This window comes from Agelaius tricolor, unplaced genomic scaffold (genome assembly GCF_023055355.1).
Source record: "Agelaius tricolor isolate 1412-34295 unplaced genomic scaffold, bAgeTri1.0.p SCAF_16, whole genome shotgun sequence".
Classification (NCBI taxonomy): Eukaryota; Metazoa; Chordata; class Aves; order Passeriformes; family Icteridae; genus Agelaius; species Agelaius tricolor.
In genome coordinates this window covers 9,202,453-9,228,023 of record NW_027269276.1, presented here as the reverse complement: position 1 = coordinate 9,228,023, position 25,571 = coordinate 9,202,453, and the positions used below count along the sequence as shown (strand labels likewise).

Here is a 25,571-nt window from a genome sequence, read left to right as displayed (position 1 = left end):
AGGTGTTCTCCCATTACCATGAAGGTTGTTTCTGGCCTGGTGGTTTTGTTTGGATTGTAAGATATGTAGTAATCTACATGTGAATGTATAAATACTTCCAGTAACGTTGTTGATGTCTATCATTGACATGTCATAGTTTTATGGCCATGCCATCCCATATATTCCTGGATTTTTCAGCTTAAGCTGCAGATGATGTAAAGTCCAGGACTCTTACACTGGGAGTTCTACAAGAATAGAAGGTTAATACTTGTTTTTAGTTCTGAACTGTGAAGTCATTATGTAATTGAGAATTGAATATTTTGCAAACTTGTGTATTAAAATCATTAATTTTTAGCCAGCAGTGGTTTGAATTTGGATTTAATTTTTGCAAGTGTATTGATTAGCTTTTTAGTAATTAATTATTAATCATAGCACAGTGTTTTAAAGAGAGCTTCAAGAAATCTAAGAGGATGAGATATCAAATGTCAATTAAAAATGAGATGTGAATGTCAAATTGACAGGCTGTTAGGAATTGTTTCCCAGGGGTGGCAAAACTGGCTTTTCATCCTTTATTGAACATTTAAAAACATGGTATTCTCCAGACAGTATTCAACACTGTGTTAGTGTAAGTTAATTGGAAGAAATTTGCCTCTGTAAACTTTAGATCTTATTGCTCTTGGTTATGGGCAAGTAGTGGACTTCCACATTTATTGAGTATTTTGCTAATTTTTAGCAGTAGTCTCGTGCTTTTGTTTGCCTTAGCTCTGTGTTCTTTTCATATTTCAGATAAAAGGAGAAGTGTAGAAGATGATTTAGTTTCTATGTTAGAAGTTTTGAATGGTATTGCCTGGTTTGAATTTCATGTGTTTCAAGTTGGATGGAAAAAATGGTTAATGGGAATTTCCTATGTATGGAATGGGTTTTGTGTGAATCTTTCACCTTTTGAGGAATATCTGTTCTTGCAGTGAAGTTGTGTTAGGATTTTCTGAGCATCTGGGCATTTGCAGGATTTCCTCCTGTAGTCTGAAAGGAAGGAGAATACTTTGAGGTACTGAATAAATAGTAAATAGTGTTCAGTCTTAATCCCATGCCGCTCTCTGGTTTCCATTGTGATCTAAATCAGCCTGTAAACCCAAGTTTTTTAATTTGGGGTATATGTATTTTTTATCAAGAGTTCTATTTTTGAAGTTTTGTTCATTTTATTGTGAAACACACTTTAAGATACAGGCAGTGTTATCAAATGATTAGTCCAGAGAAATTTTCTACTTTTTCTTGTTGGTTTGTCCTTAGCATATGATCTATTGAAACTGGAAATAAACAGTAATGCCTACACAATTAATGTAAAGTCATAGCTTTGCCCATACTTTTAGGGAAAATGTGAAAATAACTTGTGTTTATGTTTTGTTTCAGCTTTTATGAAATGCAGTAGTGAAGGAACAGCCCCAGTTATTGTGTTTGTTTCCAAAATGTTTCCTGTTGATGCAAAGGCATTGCCACAGAATAAACCAAGGTAGGAAAATGTAACATTTTACTTAGTTATTTCTGGGGGGAAAAAATTATGTTCAAGGCATGAATAAGTTGGTTTAGACCTGAGAAAACAATTAATGAATTCTTGAAATGCAATCAAGTCTTTTCTGCTATTAAAGATTTTCTGAATGAGCTCAGCTTAATTTGTTTAATCATGGTAGTTTTAGAAGATACAGCAAATCTGTTGGAGAATAGTCCTGTTGTCCAAAGGTGTCATCCTAATGCATGCAGTGTGAAGCAGTTTCAGGATCTCTTTGAAATGATGGAGTTGTGAAACTTTCTTGGTTTTTCAGCAAGGTTGTGTTGGCATGATCATAGCAGCTTGTGTTTGTATCAAGGAATACTTCCCATTAAACTGGGGATAACAGCTCAGTGATCAATCATCCTGTCCATTGCAACAGCAAAATAAAACAGGTTGATTAAAGTAGTCCAGATCTTGACTGACTTTTTATAGTGATCTGAAGGGCATTAATGCCCTTTCAAAAATTATTTTTCTGGGAGGTTTGGAAGATTTTTTTGTTACAGCCTTTTGTTTTCTCATAGCCATCCTATTTTCTTTGAGGAGTAGGTCCTACTAGATCTCATTTTCCTGGCACACTTAAGTGTACTACTTTAACCACCAGCTTTTTGTGCAGAAGAAATGTTGATGACTTTACAAGAATGAGGTTTACTTTTCTGATGACTTTGCAAGAATGAGGTTCATCTTAACCTTTCATCCCTCCAAACCTCTGGATTATTTTCAGTAGGCAACTTCTATGTTAACTGGCCATTTTATGTTTTTGGGGAGATTGTCACTGTACAGCAAAGTAATATAGAAAATTATCATTTTCCTGCTAAATTAGACTGTGTTTAATCTTTGTGTGAAAAGCAGTTCTGCTACTGTAGTAATATTTGAAAGCTTTGCTAGTATCTTAGCTTTTTCTTGCACTTGCTAGATTTATTTCAGTTTTTTTCTCACTGAGGTTATCTTCTGTGAGTCTTCCAGCAGAAATCTTCCTTGCAGTGTCAGCACTCAGGGAGAAGATGCTCCGTGTGCATGGGCTGAGCAGACACTAGATGGTGCAGTTTTGCTTCCAGTGCTCTCCTGAAATGTCTCTGGCACAGGAGCTCTCTCAGGTGTGGCACAGCAGCGCCATTCCTGCTTTGTCTCCTTTCCTGGGCATGGGCTCCAGTTAGCAGAGGCAACTGCACTGAGGCCATCACTTTTTGGCTGTTCTGTCACTGATAATGACCTGGTTTTTTATTTGTTGGGAGAATCAAGAGTCTTTGAGGTGATGAGTATGTGAAGTAGGGGCAGAGGTGGCTTTTACATATGCCAGATTGAAATTTTCAGTGCACTGAATAAACAGGGAGAAAGGAGAGTAACCACAATACTGAAAATTTCTATGTGTTGCTCTGTAGTTTGTGTGAAAAGTATCTCTTGCTGGCCTTTCTGTTAAATAATTCAGTTACTTACTAATTAGCTAATATTAAAATGAAATCACATATGTGTTTTTCTTGGAGGGAATCAGTCATTATTAGTACTGTGTGATTTTTCCTGATTAGGTAATGTCTAAGATGTGTTTTGAAGGGACAGTTGGCTTCCATTAATTGAAAAACAGCAATAGAGCTAAATGTGTATTTCTCAACACCTGATTTGTTAAGATTCTACAGGTAAGCAGTTCTTGTAGAAATTGGAAAAGGAGGTTAGTTCTAAATGAAGGAAAGCACTCTGAAGAATTCAAGTATTTTAAAAACACAACATTGTGTACCTGTGATTCTTGAGCATATTTTTAATTGTATTGGTCACTGTGTGCTATTTACAGTTACTCAGTGAAGATTGTGCTCAACAGAATTGAGTGATGGTTGAGTGCAGCGTGTGAGATCCAGTATTTAAACTGGCATTCCATGGAGGGTGCTCCATGTCTGAACATGGGAAAAACACAATATCTACACTGTTTCACATTTTCCTATTGAAGAACATTAATCCATGTTGTGTGTTTCACTTTCATGTTAATTTTGAGGAGCCATAGCTGTGCTCTTGTGTATCTTGATGTTTGACTGCTGGACTCACCTAAGGTTATTTGCATCCCTTGGGAGCAGGGAAGGACTGATTTTAAGCATGTTAAAGCATGTAAAAAATCTAAGAGTTTTCTTCAGATTTTTGTTTTTTGGAAGACTTGTCTTCTACTTCCACAGGGAAAAAATGTAGATCTATGCTAGTGTCTCTTTTCTCCTTTTGTGAGGCAGTATTGGATAAGGTTACCTTTTTGTAACTTTGTTGGAAGATTGAAACTGCCTTTGTCCTTTTTGATAGTTTGTCTCATTTCTGCCATCTGCTTGTAACTTAATAAGCATAAGTTGGGAAAAGCAAAAAGCTCTTCTAAGTCCAGGGTGTACAGTAAATGATAACAAAGGATGGATTTTTAATTAAAACAACCTCCTTTGAGACTGCTGTTGGCAACTAATATCTCCTTGAAGGTCACTTTAAAATTAATAGATTCTATACTAAAGCTGGTATGATTTTGCTTTTACTATTTAAATTGCAGAATACATGGTAAAATTGTTAGTTGTCAAGTTAAAGCAGGTTGTCAGCTTACATTTATCTTTCCTTGGAAAGAATTGTAAATTGACTTTTTATATGGTACCACTCTCATTAATTTTTACCAGGTTTTGTAAAGAAATGAGAATTGCAAGTGTTTTGTCTTCCAGTTTCTTCTGTCTGATCTTCTGAAATTATTTGCTAATTCCCACCAAGTCAGGCAAAAATGTGAATTGTTGGTTGGGCAGAGAAGATGAACAGATTAGGGCCCCTGCTCCACTTACTTTATGTAATGGCTATTTGATGATGCCTGTGGTTATTTATTCTAAAGTACATTGCTGTGTGCAATATGAGGTGTTCATTCAGCAAATGCTGTTTCTCTCTCTCAATTCTACTGGTGTGTGACTTTGAACCCCAGTCTAAGACAGAATGCTCGAGTGTAGGTGTAGGAATAAAAGCCAAGCTTGGCATTTAGGTACAGGGAATGTAAATGTACCAGTTTGCTTTTCTTGAGATTCACAGTTCTGTCTTCATATAACCCAGTGTAAAAGTGAAATATTTAGTAGTTAATTGAATTGCTTCCAACTAATTGCTAGGGGTATTTAATGTAAAATGTTTAGAAAATAGAAACTGAATATCATGTGTTTGTTGTGATGAAATTATCTACTTACTTAGTAAAGCTTTATGTGTAAATCTTGCAGTGATATAATGCAGTGTGAGCAATAGCAAGCAAACCTTTTATGTTACCTCAAGTCCATCTTATAATCCTGAATAATGTAAATAAATAAAGTGTACTGAAGAAATTCGATTTCTACTTTCCAGTGGTAATAAAGAAAAGTCTATTGAACAGATAAGCTAGTGCACTAAAATTATATTTCATTACTGCCTGGGAGGTATAAAACCTATAATACCTCTATTATTTTCCTCCAGATAATATGAAAGTAATATGAAAGGTGGTTCTTTCTCCTCAGTCAGCTTGAAATCAGGACTGTTTTTTTTCTTAGGGGTCACCCTGAAAGACACTTCTCCATACAATTCTGCATGAAGACAGTGATAGTTGTTTCTTTGTTTTGTGGCACAGCTTGTTAGCATCTCTTAGACAAACAGATTGTAGTGTGCTTCATTTGTATTCTTTCTAATGTTCTATAAAAAGTGTATTGGGGAAAAAATCCTGTGATTTTTGCCAGATCTTCAGCTGAAATGGCATTGATCAAAATGAGAACCTGTATAAAGCTCCAAGCTCTGTAAGAAATAACTATCTTCTTGCAAGTAAATTAATTTCTGTGTTTAAGGCAATATGCCTTGCAGCAGCTTCAGTGTGATCAGAACCCATCATCTTCTGTTTTCATTAGCAGTTTGTTCTAAATTGTAGTTTGTGCACTAGAAATGAATAGGACATGTATCATCTGAATGGCCTGTCAGATTTACAGGTTAGTGTCTGAATTTGGCATCCATAACTAATAAATGCTTTTCAAAAATTAAAACTCCTGTTATGGTTATCATGAAATAGATTTCAGTAATAATATACATTTGAATCTGGCTAAGACCTTGGCAACTGATCAAAGGAAGAAATACAGAATAATGGTTGAAATTTGAATCTCTGGACATACTATAGTTTGTGTAATGGTGAGCTTAAGTGAGTAAAGCTTGTCACATTGTGGGAGAGTTTTGCTTCAAGTTTCTTTTTTCTTTTTTGCACATTCAGCATGTGAGATAAATCAGAGGTCGCTCTATCAGTCTGGAGTGTTTTTCCAGGCAGTGTGACAGCTTGGGATTGATACCTTATTTCATTACTTGTCTCAGAATGAATGACATCTGCTATATAATGTAATACAAACAGTTGAGTGTTCCCTGTTGAAAGAGTCCTGTAAGTCTGTTGTATGAAATTTTGCATAAGTTGTGATTTGGATAATTTTCAATTGTTCCTTTTGTGTTAACACATTTATTTCTACTGTGAATTGTGTACCAGTCTCATTGCAATAGAACTGATAGTAAATGATCTGAGTAGATGTACATTAGTTTGTGAATGGAAATTGTTCCATAGACATTAAGTAGCTTAATTCAGAAATTAATGAGCTTCTAAAAGATATGGGAGACCACTGGACATACACTGTGCTGAAATGTAGCAAACTGCACTTGGCCAAGCTGTCCCTAGGGATGCTGCTGACAGGATCCTTTGAGTGCCAGGTGAGCAGCCAATGATTTCACTAGAGCTTAATTGTGAAGAGCAGAGTCGTGAATAGGATTCTTTATTAATTACATGGATTTAAAGATATTATCAGAAGTTACTCCATCCATACCTTTTGAAGTCACACATCTGTCCATGAGCTCACGCAGTTTAAACTGGAAAAAGCTGTATGGAGAGAAAGCATTCTCAGAGCTTGGAAACCATTGTTTGTTCATGGCATGAGAGATGTATCACAGACATTTGTTGGCAGTACTATTAGTCTTTCAGAAAGCAGTTGATGTTTTGACTGTGGTGTTTCCTTTTTAAAATGGTCTGGAGGTCAAAAACATAAACATAACACTTCAGTAATCAAAGACGAATTTATCTTTGGCAGTTTTGTTCTGATTATTCACTCTTTTAAAGTGAATTTTTCAAGTCTGTCTTTAATAATGTGAAAGAGTAGAAAAGCTGTCATGTTCAGGGGATTCATTGCATAAGGAAGTTTAGTTGTCATTCAGTTTGAACGAAATGTGTTATCCTGGGGGAATGTGGGAATCAGAGAAGTCAGCAGGAGCTTGCTTACATTACCTGAAATCTAATGCCTTAAATCAGCAATCTATTAAATGCCAATGACATGTATATGATACCCTTTCCCATATTTTTATTTCCATAGCATTTGTTTACCACATGTTTGAGTTGGTAATGGTGTGGTCACCCTTCTGTTCCATTTCATTACTTGTGCCAGGCTCCCTGTCTGGGTGCTAAAGCATTTCTCTGGAGTCAGGGGATCTCTCTTTCTCTTTCTTCTACAGAATTTTTATTTGCTGGTTTTTGTGTGATTGCATGTTGCCATTTTTCTTTCTGCTAGTATTATGAGGCTGTTGTTCCTTTCTAATGGAACAAAAAAGAGGAAGGGGGAAGAAGAAGAAGAAGAACCAAGCTTTCTTTTGGTGTGGGCAGCTTTTGTTCAAAATTTACTTCTGATTGGTTTTGCTAACTGGAGAAGTTGAATAATTCAGGGTATAATTTGAAACTGATTTTGTTACAGATCCAGTGCTTTATGTGCATTTATCTTGTTCTGTGTTCTGCTTGATTGTGTTACAATTCTATATAAGGGTTTATTTGACAACATGATCTTTTTGTCATTTCTAATGATACTACTGGGAGTGATTAATTTTATAGAAGTTGATGGTGACAGAAACCAGGAAGGAAGACTAGGTTGTACCTGCAGTAAAGTCCCACCTACACTCAATCTGCTTTTTTATCAAAATGAGAATATTGCTAAGTGTGTTTGCAACTTAGACCAGTGCATTCAGAATCTTAAGGTACCTTTCATATTTGTGGTTAGGGCTATTTAACACCTAAATATACTGATATTGAAAAATACCATATAGAGTGGAGAAAAAGCAAAGAAACTTTTTTTCTTTTACTCTCAGGATTATTTGCAAAAATAAAAGGTAGTTTTGGACAATCAGATGTGTTGGAATGCATACATAGCCCCTGTATGTATACTATGCCATCATATATATACTGTGTTCATGTCACCCTTGGCAGTCTGATCTGTACTTTCCCTATCAGTCTATCTCCTCTAGAAATTTTTCTGACATTCCAAACCTTTAAATAACTTTGAACAGCTGCCTTCAGGAAAAAAAAAATCATAAAAAAGTTTTCTTCTCTACCATCTGCTTTGCATTTTGTATTGTTAAGCCTTGCTCTCTTCAGCAATAAAACAAACAAGCCAAGCAGAAATACCACAGTATTTGAAATTTTAGAGATACATATTCTTAATTCTGTCATGACTGTTTAAGAGACGTTTTTTTCCTTAAAAAAAAGAAAAACTAAGTTGCTAAGAAGTTTGAAGTGGTGATTTTCTTGCATTCTCCTTTTCCATAACATTCAATATGTCTGTCCCAGATTCTGAGTTCTAAAAGCCTGTGCTTCAAATGCTGACATTTTATCCTGGGGGCCTCTCTTAGGTAATTTTTAGAGAGATTTAAAACTTCTGTGTAGTTTCTTTACTCTTTCAAATTGAACAGTTGGGTTCAAGATAAGCATGATAACTGTTCCTAGGGATTTCTTCAAGTTCTATGAAGAATTTTGATTAATGAAGTGTCTCATTTTTTAAATTGAGTCTCTTGGAGAAGGTGTTACATGCAGAAAACCATCCTGAATACAATATAAATAAAAACCTTACTGGCAGTGAGTTGGTCTCAGCCATTCAATCTGTTCAAGACTTCCTGCCCCTAATTAATCCAGTTAAGAGCATAATAGGTGTCCAGTAACTCTTTCTACTGACTGCACATAAAACCTTTGACCTGTGGTTAATAAGGTTTTTCCCTATTTCAAAGGGTGCAATAGTTGATACAGCGAAGTGAGTCCTTTTTTTTGTGCCCTTTTTTTAGTTGAGATCATATTTATATGGTTTTTCTGCAAACAAAAATTACTCTATTGCTGTAGTACTTCCTGTGGTTTTCTTCCCCTTGTCATTCATTACTGCTGTTGCTGTTCAGGAAATCTTGACCTGTGTTTGTAAGTGTGGAGGCTGAAGAGAGGAAGTAACTTGTCCAAGGCTACTCAACAAGCTAAAACTACCAATAGGGCCCTTCTTGTTTTAATGCTGTGTGCTTGATGCAGTTGACTGAAAAAATCTTAAGCCATCTTAATACTAAGAACTGTTGGTTTTGTTTCCATCATGTGAGCAAATGCAGGACAAGTGTAGGTGAGATTTTTCTGTGGGATTATGTTCTTCACCTTCTTCAGCTGAAGTCATGGTCCAAGACTTGGGATTAGTTTCTCCAGCTGTGTTGTAGAAATGTTTTTTTTATCGTGGAAAGACTTCTGTTCCTTCTCTGCAGTTAGAGTTTCAGTAAGAATACTAATGTAATATAAAAATACATTGGTTTATATTTTGGAAATTTATTAATGCTGGAAAGCAATATATATGTTCATTGCTCCCAGTGGGGAGGGGAAAAAAAAAACCAAAACATTGACAGCATTCTGGTTCCATTAAAAAAATTATGTCTACATAACTTCATTATTTCTTTTGCTTTTAAGCTACAGCACTAAAGATTATTTTTTAATGTAGGCACATAACAGCACATTACTTGAGAAGTTGTTGATACTGAAATTAGTAAACAGAATAGATTATTCATAGAAGTATCTGTAATGATTAGGTTCCCCATGTTTACATGGGAAATTAATGGAAACAGAGTAATAACTGAAAAGAGAGGATGACTAGTGTCTGAATTTATTTTCAGTTTTTAAAATCATCAAATACAAGATAACATCATATAACATATTTTTATTTAGGACCAGATTTAAAAATCAAATGGATAGTTTTGAGCAATGCTGTTAGATTTCATATGTGTGTAGTGAATATCACTTTGCTGTTTAAAATGCTTGCATTCACAAACAAGTCTCTTTATATTGCCTTACGTAAGAGTGTTGATAATATTCTTTATCTTTTATTATTTATTTCTCTAAATCATACTTGGAAGCAGTTTGCTTTAAGGCAGGTTGTACCAGTGAGTAGATGGATGCATCAGCCTATTAAAATTATTTTTTGTTGTTGTTGTCTGTTTTAAATCCTTTGCCTTAATGGGCTTATTCACTTTATGAAAGGGAGCTTTAACAAGAAGAGACTCTTCTCTGCATTTGAGCACGTGCTGTAAAGATTGCCTTAAAGTAATAAAGATAACATGAGTAATTAAAAATGGCAGTATTTGATCTCTGTATTTGGAAGAAAAATAAAAGTCTAAATATGGTAGAGGAAGAGTTTGCTAATTTTAGCTGACTTAAAATTATTGTATTGGGGGATAAAAGGCATTCTGCATGAGTTTTTACTTATGTCAAATATAGTATTCTAATTACTGTTATTGAATTTATTTTAAAATAAATGACATTACCAAATACTGATGTTTTAAAATACAATGTAGGCCATTAACTCAAGAAGAAATTGCTCATCGGCGGGAACTTGCCAAACGAAGGCATGCAGAAAAATTGGCAGCAAGTCAAGGGAAGGAGCTGTCAGAAAAAACCCCAAGTGAAAATTCACCTGAAGTAACTGGGAACACTGGTGATACAAAAGGTGTGTGGTACCTGAATACCTGATTTTCTAGGAAAATGTTTAATAGTGTTGCCAAGGGGCATCTTGCAAATCCACATTGTGAATCATCCAGTCTAAAGTGCAATACATGGAGCTGAACCAAGAGTGAGGAGGGATTTGTAAGAAAGCTTCTAAGACAGGTCATAAATGGTGAAATAGTGCCATAGATTGATGTTCCTTAGCCTGAGATTGTGCTTGATTGATCTCAGTACTTGGAGTCATTGAAGGGAGATGATGCTTCAAGGAGATGCTCTGCTAAAAACAGAGTCACTTTCAATGCCAAAATTGGTACAAAATCAGGGTGTGAACAGCAGGACTGGATTATGGTTAACAGCTCTGGGGGTTGCTCTTTTCTCCCAAGTAACAAAAACAAGAGGAAATGTCCTCAGGTTGTGCCAGAGATGGTTTAGAGGAGAGATTTCTTGACCAGCAGTGTAAAGCATTAGAAGGGAGTGCCCAGGGAAGTCATTGAGTCCCTATCCCTGGGGATATTTAATAATGTTACACTAAAGAACATGGGCTTGTGGTGGACTTGGCAGTGCTGGCTTGGACTTCAGGATCTTAAAGGTCTGTTTTAATGGGAACAAATCTGTGATTGGCCACATGTGACAGTGTAATATATAATTTTTTTTCCTCCAGATGATGAGGCAGAAAGTGTTTTTATGCTTAATATATTTTTTCTGACTGCTAAGGTGAAGAGCAGCAGCTCCCTGGTGAAGGAGACAGTGTGACCTCAAAGGCAGTGAAACAGGAAGCAGACAACAAGGAGTATTTCATTGCTTTTGCCAGAGTGTTCAGTGGCATGGTGAAAAGAGGGCAGAAAATCTTTGTTTTAGGACCAAAATATGATCCTGCTGAGTCTTTGCATAAGGTAAGAGCTGACTGTGAACTGTTGCAATAACTTGGGATTCTTTTGAAAAACTGATGACTTAACTTCTTATCTGTGTCTCACTCAAAAAAAAAGAAAAAAGTTCCAGTTAGTAATTTCAAAAAGTATCAAAGTAATTTAGGTAGTTGTGCTAATAGCTGATTGTGTCTGTAAATTCATTATAAACCATAACATTTCCAAAATAGTTTTAAGTACAGTGTTGTATTAGCTAACCATAAATCCAATATGTGTTTTTTTGTTTTTACAAAAAAAGTGAAAGAAAAAGCAATTTTTTTAGAGAAGAGATGGTCCACAATAGTATTGGGAAAAACTGGTGTTAAATGTTTTGAGATTCTGATCAAAGAAGTTAATTACTTTTGCATTTACTTCAAAACATTTGTTTTTTCAGTGATAATGAAAAGTGAGGTAGAAGTAGTACATACCTAAAATTTGCCAAAGAAAGCATGATTTTATATCTTCTTGGTTACATTCACGTGTTTGCCTCAAGTCTGGATTTTTGTGACTGTATGTTGGTTTCTAACATTTGAGGTTTGAGATGAAAATGCTTTGGGTTGTATTTTTAAGCTTTGGAATGCGAGGAGGTTTTGTGGAGGAAGTTTTGATCAGAGCTAAGTGCTGAATGTCCAAATGCTGGTTTTGTGTCTGTGTAGCTGTCATCCCAGTGCTCTGCCACTGATCATCTGCCAGCAGTTCCTCACATGACGTGCTGCACTTTGGAGAACCTCTACTTACTTATGGGAAGAGAGCTTGAAGATCTTGAGGAAGTGCCTGCAGGAAATGTTCTGGGTAAGAATTAGGGTTTAATTTCCTAGAGCCTGAATCCTTATGTCGTCCAAAATACACTGAAGTTGGTTTAATATGACTAATAAATATGGAACTTTAAATCCATGAATATTTCTAAGCATGTTGTATGTGCAAAAAGGGAAGGCAGTCTAATTAAATTGGGATTTCTGTACACTTTGAATAGGAGAAAAGTACAGATTAGCCTGTTATCTTCAAGCTGGATGATTGCCAGGTAAGCATTGCTGCCAGGAATTGCCAAAGGCAGTAGTAAATTTCCATATTTCATAGATTGCAAGGATTATTTATAATATTTTCCCAACAGTGGAAATTCTTTAATGTGACTTTACTAGTGATGTGGATGAGTGTAGTTTTATTTATGGGTCTGTTTGAACTCTGGTGCTAAAAATTACTTCTTTTATGGCTGTGGCAATTTTTTCACTTTCTCTATGGACAAAGTTGTAAAAGTCAACCTAATCATTGAGTTATGCTCTTTTGTGCCAGATTCTGAGCTGCTTTGCTCTAGAATGAGTACTGCCTGATTTTTAGAAATTTATGGTGTATATATACAGTAAATGAAAAATAGATGTACTCTGTAAGGGTTGAAATATTTTAATTTAGGCAGCTAACCATGCTTTGTCTCTTTTATCATGGGTCTAGCATTCAGAACATGAGCAGCTGGTGAATTACTTTTATTTGAAAGCTTAATATTTTAAAATTCTGAATTATTCCTTGCTGTAGTGTGATTCTAGTTGACCATTTGCAGTATGAAAACAGTGAGTGAGTGTGGTTGAGTGTGAGTGGGTAACTGTGTGAGTGTATGTAAATATATTAAGTATATTGTTTGTGTAGTTCAAAAAGTGATTAAGAGTTTGGAAAAAAATAGGGAAACCCATCCCTAAACACTTCACAGTAAAAATGAAAGAATGTGGTCTTTGTGCACAGCAAACAGTAAATACTCTTGGAGCTGCCTTCAGCAGAGAAAACATATATTGTGAGGATTTTGTTATGTCTTTGGTGTTAAGAGTTGGACCAAATTTTAGGGAAGGTCTTTGTAACCATCAGATTCTACCAGAATTTGTTGGTAGTCCAGTGCTGAAGGCTGCTCTTCAGTGAGGTCTAAGCTTTCCATAAAGAAAAGCAGTTTGCTTGAGTAGTAAGAGTTCTAAATGGTCATATTTAGAGGAATTCATTAGAATTTTAAGATCAAAATTCACAGACAATCTTACCCAGACTAAATTTGATATTTCATCTTTTACCATCACGTCATCGTAAAGAGATCACACAAAGCAAGTTTTCATTTTTACCTGAAGCATATAAGCTCAAGTCTGTATGTTGAGTTTTTAAACCTAATGTAATTTTAAAGATTTTTTTTAAACTAAAAATCCTAAATGCCTTTCCTTTATTTCTCCCATTTCCCTGTAAGGCTGCACTGTTAATTTACATAAATTCAGTAAGCTGTTTAATGATTTGATGATGATTTATCACACTCAGAAGAATATGCAATGCATTTATATGAAAGGAATGTGTAACAATGGTGATGCAAGACTTTATTATTCCAGTTAGCAACAGTGATTTCTGTTTGTAAGGCCATTTGTCTTGCAGCTTTAGTGCACATAGCAGTGATTTCTCTCCAGCCATATAAGGAAATTGCTTGTGGATTATCCAGTAAATTAAGGAAGCTTTTCTGAAAGCTCTGTGGTTTCACGCTGTATAATTAAGTTATTGCCATAAGGAATACACAGTTAATCATGACTGCCTATTTCCACTTTAAGACTCATGATATAGATTTTTTTCAGGTTTTTTTCATAGGGGTTTGGGGGTCTTTGCTATTATTTATTAATTGTTTCTTACAAGGGAGGATCTGCTTGGTTCTAGTAAGTGGCCTTTTCATCCTTTTTACTGGCTTATGGAAAGGTTTAGTGATCAAAGACAAAGCTTGATACAGAGGTCATTTTAATGAAGATGGGAAGATGTAATCCCCTATTCCTTCTGCTCAATTAAAAGGAGAGTAATATTAACATTTCCTGAAAATACTACTCCCCTTTTAATTGATGAAAATCTGAGATTGCAAAACACCCCCAGCAGGAAGGGCAATGAAGCATTGAAGCATAGTGTGTTTGTCTTAAAGACACTAACACTGGTCTTTGTTTCCATAATATCATCTGTGCAAACAGCAAGCCATTCTAACTGTCCCATTCTCCTTAAAGGCTTGTCCTTCTTTGCTGCAGCAAAAATAGAGAAAAGAGCTTGATGTAGACAATCATCTGGCTATCCAGAGGTTTTAGCTTCTTTAGTGAGTGTTTTAGAGCTTAGGTTCTTGCTGGGACACTTCCCTTGGGAATATCAGTGGCACTGGAGGTTCCTGCTCCGTGCAGAGGGGGTGTGTTGGACAGGAGGTGAGCCCTGGCTGTAGCCTGAAATCCACTGCTCTCTAATTTGATTACCATAGCTGCCCTTGCTAGTGCTTGGTTTCTCTTCTGAAAAAGAAAATTAGAGATGGTTAGTTAGAATGCAGTAATTGATTTAGTTTGGATGTTGTATGTAAGACCTTCTGTTTTCTAACTAGTGTTAGGTATTGTTTAACACGCTGTAGAGACTGATAATGCAGGCACACAAATAGAAGAATTAACACTACTATAAATAATTTTTCTTTTTCATTTTTTTTATTAATGAAAGTTGTGGGAAAGCAGCACTTATTAGGTCTTTCCATGAAGGAAATTTACCATGAGGCAAAACAATAACTTAAATTGAAACAGTGTTGAAAGCTCCACAAAGGAGATTATTATATGCAAGTTTTAAATAATTTCAATTATGTTTCTATGTTAAGAATATTAGTCTAAATTAAAACTGCCTCACACCAGTAAGTGTCTTGAACTATTAATAAGTCTGAATTAGAGGGAATGCAAGAAGATGGGATGGTAGATTTGCTTGTTCCCATGTAAGAATCTCTTCCCTTTATGTATATAAATACATTTATTTATTTGTTTGTTTACTTTATTTGCTTGAACCAGTCAAAGAAAAAGTACAATTACAGGAAAAGCATCACTTTGCAGCAATTGTTGTGAAATTCTTGTGGTTGAAGTCTATAAAAAGAACTGAGTGATCCCCAAAGTGACAAAGGAATAATCATGAAGGCAGTATGTGAGGAAAAAGTAATTTGGGCTCATAAGTAAAGATTTAACAAGTGCATGCCCTCCAGATGCACAGAATAATAGCTTCTTTTTTTCTCCCTCCCTTTTTAATATTTTTCTTGTTTCTGTCCTATAATTGAAAACAAAATACCTTTTTTGTTCTCTGCAAAAAAAGGGTTGTTGGAGGTAGTGTAAAGAAGTATTTTAAAAAAAAGGGAAAAGAGGCAGTGGTTTTTTTGTGATCATATCATGCACAGATGAAGGGCTTAGGGTGTTCATACTGGATATTGATTACCATTTCTAAGAAAGGTAAACAAGTGCTGATATAAAAAACAACACACATTTGAAAAGATTGGTTTAGATACTTGTGTAAATGAATGTGGGATTTTTTTTAATTGACTCAGTCTCATGTTATTCCTGAATGAATCATTGAAGGATCCTTCAGTGATACATTTTTGTTAATTGGAGTAGAGTTTATCTCAAGGCACGTTGTGCATGCACACACACATAAGTTCAGAATGACATGCATCTGAAATTATTGATCTGTGTGCTGCTTTTTATCCACAAGTACCCTAACAATGGACTTGTGTTTGCTAGTGTACAAAACCTAGATTTTTCTTAGAGCTGCCTATACGACTGTTGAAGTGCTTTTTGTGTCTTGTTGAATACTGTTCAAAGCAAAGCTTTTCCCTTGCCACTGGATTTGTAGTGCTTTAGTGTAGGGCTCATAGGAGGCTAGCTGATTTCCTGAATGTTCTCAAATGCAGTTAGCTATTTGAATATCAAGAGTTCTACCAAATTAGGAGCATTTTGTTTTTTAACTTACCAAATGACATTGTTAAAAGCAGCAGTCTGGAAGTCTCTCCTGTTGCCAGCTCACTGTCAGACTTCCTACATGACACACTGTTGTGTACCTTGGTGTTTCCATTTCTAAAATGCTAGTTTTCCCATAGTGTTCTTTCATGTTTTAATTATTTATAAAGCACTGACAGGATTCTTGACATGGGAACAATGTGGTGCAGGAAATGTGGGTGATGATGGATTCATTCCTCTGGATTTTTTGGTACCTTTCTGAAGATAGGTGCCATAGGACTGCAGTAGCATGATGAGTGGTGTGAAGGAGTACAGCTAACCTCATTACAAGGTGTCTAACAAGCATTTTATTCCTTTAGGACTTCATTGAACAATTTAGGAGCTTTTAATAAGCAGCCTCTGTTAAGAGCAAAGAGCAGCTGCAAGCAGCAATGCCATTTTAAATGCCCAGAATGGCTTTCTAGGCCTGGTGCCAGCTAGCAGGCATTGCCACCTTCTGTGAGAGCACTAGGAACAGGCCTGCTGTTCACCAGCCTTGTATTTCTGTGCAAACATTTGGTGGACTAATTTCACTCTCTGAATCAGTAATGTGATTATTTAAAAAAAAAAAAAAATTAAATAAATAAAATGGGCAGCTTGAAGTGATTCCAGCTGCAGGGGCTGTCTCAGCCCAGGCTGCTGTGGTGGGTGAACACAGGAGGGCAGTCTTCCTCCAGAATATTACTGAACTTAGCCCAAAATAGTGAATGAAACAAAGAAAACTCAAACCTTTGTCTTCCGTTTTGGAATACTTAAAATTTTTATCTCTAACTGCCATCTTATAATGTCTGTAAAATAGCCTTCTAAGGCTAAAAATAGCATTTTTAGCTTGTTTTTAGTAATCCAGCCCTGTTGAGGAATAGGTATATAATTTAATAGATTTTGTTGTTGAATGACATTTGATCTCCATGGACTGTTGCATTTACCTGACACCATATTATTAATATTATTATATTCCTACCCAGTTAGTGTTGTATTAATAGTTAAATTGTTGAAAAAATTTAATATGTTCAATTTGTTTCTTTGAGCTAAAGACATAATAGTTAATCTGTTGCTTGGCCTCTTTCAGAGCTGGAAACTGAAACCATTTTCTTTAACTCTATTTTTGCTGTAGTGGATTTAGTCCCTTTGCAGTTTCTGCTCTTTGCTTTTCTAAGAAGGCAGGCTGAGAAATTTGTATTGCTTAGAGGGCAACATAACATGGCACAGTGCACAGCTAATGAACTAGCACCAAATGAAATTAGAAGTGTATTTTGCTGATCATCTGCTGAGATTCCTTTGCCCTGTTTGCCTTACCATTTCATGTGGTTTACTTTGGGGGCTTTGACTTGACAAATTTTATTGCAAAGGAAATAAGGGATTCATTACCTTGTGTTCAAATCAATAACAAGATATCACTTGAGAGGAAAAAAATATGCCCTGTCTTAGGTCAGAGTTATAGCACTGACATGTGTCTTTATGAACTCGGCTAAATCTTTTTGGAAGCATACTTTGAATGGTTAATAGTTTCCTTATAAAGCCCTTTTTGTTGAGTGGGTTTTTGGTGGGTCTTTTTGGTTGTTGTTTTTGGGGTTTTTTTTGAGAATTTAAATTGCTTTTTGAGTATCTGTATTTTTTCTGTTTTTCTGACTGAAGCTTATTAAGACTATAAAAGGAAATGGTAAGTGTAGTAATCCTTTCTGAGGAGAAACACTTCTAAATTCTCTAGTGCTTCTGGAATGTTCTCTGCTCTAATTTTCAGGAGTTGATTATGAGATCTCACAAATGTTTTTAGCCTTGCCACTAAAATACAAGGGGTTTTTAAATCATAGTTTAAAATTTGAACTGTATAAGAGTATTTAAGCTAAAGTCATAATACATTCATCTATAACAATGCCTGTAAATTTGCTCTTGACCCCTGCTGGATTATAATGTCAAAAAATGCAAATGATTAAGTTTTTCAAAAAGGGGGAGAATGCAATGAAACATTCTAAGCCAGTTTTATAGCAACTTTTAATTTTTATAATCTGTAAAAACGGAGCTTTTGTGTGAATGGAAATTAGATTTCTATATAATTTCTCAAATGTGAGGCAGGCACTCCTGATTCTTTGGGGTCTGTATGCACACAGCTTCTTGCTGCTGCTTGAGGTTTCCCAAATAATACCAGAAGGAAAACTGCCCAGACTTGTCAGTGTTGGTTGTTGCTGCTTGTGTGCCTGTGGGCAGCAGTGGGGCTAACAAGAATTGAGACAATTTCATAGCACTGCTGCTTGGAGGAGCTCAGAGCACAGGAGCAGGCACATGTTCTGCAGCTCCATAATATAAACATCTAGAAATAGAGTGGGCACAGGCTCTGAGGTGCAGGCAGTTGTCTGTTTATCTCCCCAGAGTTTATTGCAAAAATAAATGATTATTTGTCATGAAACTTCAAATTTGTCCAATGCATGTTATCACACTGCTCTTCATTGTTCAGAATTCAGGGCCAGTGGTAGAGGGGCTGACTCCTCTTGTGTCAGAGTGGACAATTGACCTCTGCAGTCACTGCCCCTGGGCAGGTGTTACTCAACCTTGCAATAATAACTGGCTTTAGGTCACAGGTACTACCTGGCTTATCTCCAAAACCTCCACATCTTCTCTGGGTGGTTGGATGGGTGTAATTTTGCAAGTCTCTTTAAAATAAAAAGACAGGGATTTCCCCCAGTATTTCACACCTTACTGTCTTTAAGTCAGCATCAGTGTACTATTTTCAGTCTCTTCCTCTGTGAAAGTGTGTGTAAAAATAAAGGGAGAGCAGTTATCTACAGAAATATGCATATTTATTACTTGGCTAATGAACCTCTTTTCCAATACTGTATAAAGAGAAGAAGTTACAGTAGTTAATATAAGTTATCATCAATGTAAAATGGTAAGAGAAATCTTAAGGTGAAGTTGTGAAATTATTTGCTCAGCTCACATCTGCAATGTTGCATTTGGGATTTTTTAGAGCACACTGAGATACGTCAGTGATCATTTGGGGAAATGACCTCATGTTTTCATTTCAAGAGCCTGAATGCTATGCTCCTTTGTCTGCTTATAAAAATTGCTTGAAGCACGTTGTTTTTTTTCTTTGGTGTGTTGTATATTTTTAAAGGCAGGATCATCTTTAAAACTAGTATGTCAGCATTTTTTAGTAGGTGTCTGTAGTGTAGCTGTTTGCTCCCTCCTTTCCTCTGATGTGGTTCGAAGGGAAACCATCTAACTTGCCTTGATTGGTGGAAAATCTCTAAAGAGACTTTAGTATCCATTACTGAATGAGGAATTGTAATAGAGGAACCACAATGACTTCAGTTTTGTTCTCAAAGTTAATAACATTCCATTTCTAAGAAAATCCTGCCTGTTAGTGCAGCTATGAAATGCTGGATCAAGAGTGGGAAACACCAGTTTGGGACATCAGGGCATTGGAGTCAATGTCTGAGGGATTCAGCAAACAGGCCTCTCTTGAGGAGTCAGTGTTTGAGGCTCAGTTTTTAACAGAGGTGGAAATTATCTGATTTAACAAGGCTCGGTACTTACACTATATAATTGAAACTTTTATGCCCCTGTACAAAATGGCATTAGGCTTTTCTTCCTTCTGAATTAAATATGCTAGAGAATTGCCTTTCCAGAAGTTGTTGCTTTAGAACTCAAACTTTCAGAAAGCTGTTTTGAAGGAACATTTCCTTTATTTAATGTGACCAGGGGTTTTCTAAAGTTCAGACAGAGCATTCAGTGTCATTTCAGAAATAGGTGCAAAATAATTGCTTTAAGCACAAATGGGTTTGAAAATACATGCCTTTCTGCATGTAAATTCATGTATAGTCATTCAGACATAAAAAATACACCATAAATCAAATCTGTTTAGGAATGTGTCCAATTACCAATGCAGAAAAGAAGTTCTGTACTAAAAGGATTTGGGGTTTTGCAGTGTTATTTATGGAAAATACATCTCTCTGGCTACTGTGATGGTGTACATGAATCAAATCCTGACATCTTTGAAAAGATGTATTTTAATCATCTGGCTATTCCTTTCTCTGTTTTTGGCAGATAAAGTTCAATTTCCATCAGATGAATAAAGTTGCAGCTTCATTGCACAGGTAGTCAGTTAATGTACTAAAAGGTAGTTGTGAAATGTAGATGTTTGTCAGTATCAAGTCATGGTATACTTGGGGGCAAGTAACTAAATAAAATTATAACTGGAATACTGCCTTGTAGGTGTCATTTAGGCCGGACTTTTACTCGAGCGTGCAGTTGCAAAGATAGAGAAGGCTGTAAAAAATGACATTAAATCATGAAGTTATCCATGTGGATAATCATTGCTTTCTGTATCATAGAGATGTATTTCACATGTGTGTGCACCTCTGTTGCTAACACAGCTTCTCTCTTGCAAGGCCTCAAATACAGTCCTGCTTCTTTATTATTTGCACTCTTGAGCGCTGTGCTTTTCCCAACACAACCTAAATAACTCAAATAATTGTATTAATGATAGAAAATATTCTCATCCCTGATATTTATACTGCTGAAATTTGCCATGTGTAACTCTTCGGGCAGGGGAGGAGAAACTTAGATCTAGAAGTTAGTTTAGTTGTCTCAAAATGTTATCCTCTGTGCCCTGAAGTGATGGATAAATAAACATGGTTTTTCTAGGCAGTGTAGGCTTTGTTAGTTACATCTAGTCTGTCACTACTTTTGCATAGTTCTTCACTTCTGTGTATTTTCTTCTAAATCTTTCCATTTTCACCTTTAGTACACCAGGAAGTTGCTCTCTGTATGTGTTTAGCAATAAAAGATTTACAGTTCTCTTGAATATCTAATCTTTTCTGTTTCTATATAAAGTCTTTTCTAAGGTTCTGCAAATTTGAAACTCCTTTATGTGGATTTGATGAACAAGGCTTTTCCCCATCTTTATAGTTTAAACAAGTATCCTGTGAACAAAACAGTTTTAAAGAACAAGTTTAGTGATGTTCTGTTTTTCACTGAGTTTGTTTCCTGAAACATAGGTACAACTCTCTGATAAGGATTATATTTTAATTTGTATATTAAATATCTCAATATTCAGAGTATCTGAGTTATGATGATTCCTTGACAAATTAGGGTAATAAGAGAATTGTCATGTAATTTCCCATGCTTTTTACAAGAACTGGCTATAGGAACCAGTTGCCTTGTTTTATTCTTAAACTGTTTTCTTACTCCCATTTCATGTGAAGCCAGAGGGCACTATTTTTCATAAAATACAAAAAGTTCTGCTATTTCAGCTTTGGATGAAGGTCTCATATAGACTCACAGTACTGTCAGTGTAGTGGAAACTTTGGATTATAGTTTTTAATGTACATTTCTTCATGCAGAAAATCTACAAATGTTTTGACTCTAAATTAAATTAATCTCACTGAGTAGTCTGAGAGCCAAAAATCTGCAATCAGCATGGTTTCTACTTATTAGCTCCACTTGGAAATGTACAGGTTTCAGAGGCAGTGTAGTGTTAAGTAAAGCCACTGCCATGAAAACGTCTTGTTGAGCTTCTTTTTTTTTTTTTTTTGACACTTTCTTTGTCCTGAGAAAAGCAACTGTTTTATAGAAAAGGAGCTCCTCTCTGAATGTTTCTGTAACTTTCATGACTACACTAATTGCCTTCTGCTCAGAGTAATAGCTGGACTGTAGAAATTAGGCTGGACCTCCCTCAGCTGTTTTTGGAGTGTTAACGTGGCTCTGAAATTGACCCTTTTCCCCCTAAAATCCCCAGCCCAAGTCTTACTGTTAACCTCTTGTTTTCCCTTTCTATTCCACCTTTCTCTCTGTATTTCTGTTATTCCACCTCTGCTTTTAATTTGTATTACCTTAGTTATCCCATGTCAATAAAGTAAGACTCTGTGAGAATATTTTAGTTAACCACAGCCTAAGCAGATGAAAAAGCTCCTCTTTTAACTGGCATTATTTATGCAAAACCACTAATCTGTGAGGGCAATTTACTTGAACAGTGTTCTAAATTCCTGGAGCACTTGCTAATGTGAAGTGTAAGGGGGAGAGGAGCAGGATTCCTGCTTCCCCACCTGATGTGGAGAAGTGTTCCTCTTACTGGGTGGTAGCCCTGGTGCCTGTAATACACAGCAATATCCTTACAATAAATAAATTCCATCTGTGGCTGTGAAATGCCTCCACTTCTACATTTGGACTAGCCACAGATGCCTTCATTTATTCCTTTGGGTGTTTCTGCTCTGCTTCCATTGTCTGTTGTTACCAGAGCTCCTTCAAGGAGTTCAGAGAAAGCAGTGAGGGGTTGCACTGTGGGCACGAGAGCTGCAGTGGGGAAGACCAGTTTGGAGTTGTTTTTGCACATAACCCCACTGAAGGGACATGATTCACAGAGAATCACAATCCTGTGGAACAAACAGCAAGGTTCAAAAGTCAAGAGACTGTTAACAAAGGCTGTGTTTCAATGACTTATTTTCTAAATATTATCCCAGATTTGGATGTTGTTGGTGTCTCAGCTGAAATTGCAGAAGTGTTGTGAGGGTTGTTTGGCCTGTGTCAGGCTGTGAGTCATGGAGCTGGCTTTGTCTGGGCTGTGAACTGTGGGGGGGACTTAAGGCACAGCTATATTTAGGGTTATCAACTGATGTCAAACTGTGGAGCACTGCTAAACAACACTGTTAAAGGGGCAGCACTGCATAGTTTAGGCTCAAAGTTTAGATTGTTTGTAGTGCTTTTTGATTTAGTAAATAATTGGGAAAGCTGATATTTACTAGAAGTATTCTGCAAACCAAGCAGTGTAAGTTTCAACTCCATTTATATTTAGCTAGTAAAAACTATTGTAATTTCATGGTCAAAATGGTATGATTTGAAAAGAGCAAGCCTAGATAGTACTTCTAGTTTTACATGTTTCAGAATCTGAATGGGTAAGAACATTATGTGTAAAGAATTGTTAAATTCCAGTCATAGACAAAGAATAACGTTACCAGCCCTTCAAACATTGAGTTTGTCTTAAGATGCAGAACACTTGCTCACCTTACTTTGATTGTATTTTAAATTTTGTCATTAGTGCCTGGAACCAAATTTAGATATCTTTTGCATCTAATTGAGACTAAAAGAAGTAGGGTTCTTTTCTAAAATTTCTTGCTTCCTACTACCTAATTCCTTCCAGTGAGGTCTGTTATGTATAGGGGCAAAATTCAAGAGTGATTTTTAAAAATTAGAAGTTCCATTTTTCCAAGGCTGCTCCTGTCATGACTGTCATGGACTGTAGCTAATGTTTTTTTGTGGGGTTTTACATTTGGTAGCCTTCCTTTTGCACGCATGTTTTGGTAGATAATTCACCTAATTTGGTGGAGAGAATTTTGTATTGCAATCTTTGCTTCTGGTCCTTGTCTGTGTGAAAACAGTGAGATTGCAGTAGGAAAACTGCAGGGAGTGTAAGGACTCCAGCTGTGATGTGAGTCAAAGTTTTTCCGACAGAATAGAGGTAATTTCTGTCATCCCAATAAATTTGAAGTTGGGAAGTTTTTTCCTAAGACTCTTGATGTTGGTTTAAGTGCACTCTTATTGTCTTGAATGTAGCCAGATCTGTGCTGAGACAATGTACTGGTGGGAAAATAGAAAAACTCCACTCTGAGTAAGTTTTACAGTTGTTTAAGTTAATGTATGGGACATGAGTCAGTCTATCTGTTACTGACATTTTAAGCTTCAATGAAATGCCAGCTTTGATACAAGTCTGTTTCAGTGACTAACTGCATTTCTGAAACATAATATTGAGCAACTAATACTCATCCAAAGGCTTGATGTTTTCCAAGTGTCATATGTTAAGATTTGTACAATATTGAAGTATTGGGTCACCAGTTGGTGTGAGCTGCATGGCTGTGAGCTCATTACTGTAAATGAAAGTGCAACCTGCTGGTAGTTCTTGTTCCATCAGTTACTGCACTTACACAAAGACATTCATTCCCATTCCCCACTCTTTAGGCTGCTGGAGCTGATGAGGACCAGGCAGTTGAAAGCACACATGATTGAGAAGCTCTCAGAATGGGATGTAAAATGTTTGGAATCCTGATGGTTATATTTTTCGGAGCTTTTGCACAAAAGAATAATTGTTTTGTGATGTTCAAAAAGAAAGTTCTCTGAGCAGTGTTACTAACAAAGCCTGGATTCCTGTGGACTGATGTCCTTAAAATCCTCAGCTCCCCTCTCTGCTGCAGTTGTGTCCCAGTTGGCCGCCGGGCTGCGCGTGCTGGTCGCCAGGCAGCTGCTCCAGGCAGGACATGCAATGATCGTGTTTTGCCTGCCCTCTCTCAGTGAGATCACCAATTTTGGTCTCCCTTCAGTACTTAGCCAATGATTTTACATAACTTGTGGAAACTTAATTACACCTGAACCCTCTGCTCTCTCTCGCTGGTGAACTTAGTGGAAGTTGACAGCATGTTTAGAAGTTGTTGAGGGGAGCCTGTGTGATTACAGGAGTTGGGTTTACTTTGGAAATGGGACTAAAAACATACTCCATTTTTAACAGATTCTTTTGTGTCCACAGTGCCATCAGGAAGTATGACATACTGTGTTGAAAGCCTTGCCTCTAAACCAAAAAGAGTCATTTCAGTGCTCAGGCATTTTTAGCAGAAATGCCTCTCATTTTTAGTAGAAAAGGTTTATCTATCTGGAACTGTTCCAAGGTGTTTAAAGCTGATACAGAGCAGTGGCAAATGGCCACGTTTCTTCTGTTCAGAAAAGCAGCTGACTTTTTTTTTTTTTTTCTGTGTGTTTTAAGGTTTTGCTTTGTCTTGAAGCAGCAGCCGAGCCACTGCTGCTGCCTGTGGGTGACACCAGATATCTCATCTGTGGGCTCTGCTGCTTAGGCAGCACAGTGTCAGCCAGCCTGGCCTCCTTTGGGAGGACACAGAGGTGGGGCATGGGCACAAATGAACTCTTTTCACAACCTAGAGGTGTTAAACTGCTCCCTCTATGTAGATGGGGAAAGGTCTCTCAACTAGTTTTTGGAGATGCTGGTTGTTTAACCTGGTGTTGTGGTTGGTGTCATTCTGCCATGGGGGTTTCACTAGGATTAATATGTTGAGTTGCCTGTTCTTGGACAAGATGTCAGAAGCAGACTCTTAATAGGCTGGTAGCTGGGGGAGTGCAAATTGAGTGAGAGGGAAAATTGCTTTTTATTAGATTAGTTTTACTCTGTTTATTTATCCTGAATTGTCTCGCCCAGAGTCTGACAAATGCTGGCTCTGGGGAGCCAGAAGTGGGGACAGGCTTGGTGTTTTAGGGGACAGCTGGGTGGGTCATCCCAGCTGTGTTTGGGATGGTGTTCTCAGACTACCTTTTGGGGTGGGGTCTCTTTTCCTTTTATCCTTGAATGCAAATGAATTGATCAGGGACTGGTGATCTTCCTGTAAGAAAGGGAATTAAACCACAGGGTTTTCCAGATGTTGTGGTGTTAAAGCTCCAAGCTCTCCCTGGTATGTTTTGTCACTGTGAGGCTTGTGCCTGTTTGTAGCAAATGAGTACAGCAGTGTTGGGGATGTTCTCAATGCATATAGACTGATATGATGTAAATAAAGTTAAATCTTATTAGTTGTTTTGTTGGGGTTTGGGTTTTTTTAGCAGCAAGGCATTAAAAATCAGATTAGTTCTAT

The 25,571-nt window shown here is 36.6% G+C and overlaps 1 protein-coding gene across 1 annotated transcript in view; it reads left to right on the top strand.

The window, feature by feature from the left end:
- EFL1 (elongation factor like GTPase 1) overlaps positions 1-25,571 on the top strand; it is a 63,523-nt gene that overhangs the window by 8,000 nt on the left and 29,952 nt on the right. Inside the window, exons 12-15 of the mRNA XM_071441396.1 lie at positions 1,390-1,489; positions 10,130-10,281; positions 10,992-11,170; positions 11,839-11,974. Coding sequence (XP_071297497.1) covers positions 1,390-1,489; positions 10,130-10,281; positions 10,992-11,170; positions 11,839-11,974 — 567 coding nt within the window. The remainder of the gene's footprint in view (positions 1-1,389; positions 1,490-10,129; positions 10,282-10,991; positions 11,171-11,838; positions 11,975-25,571) is intronic.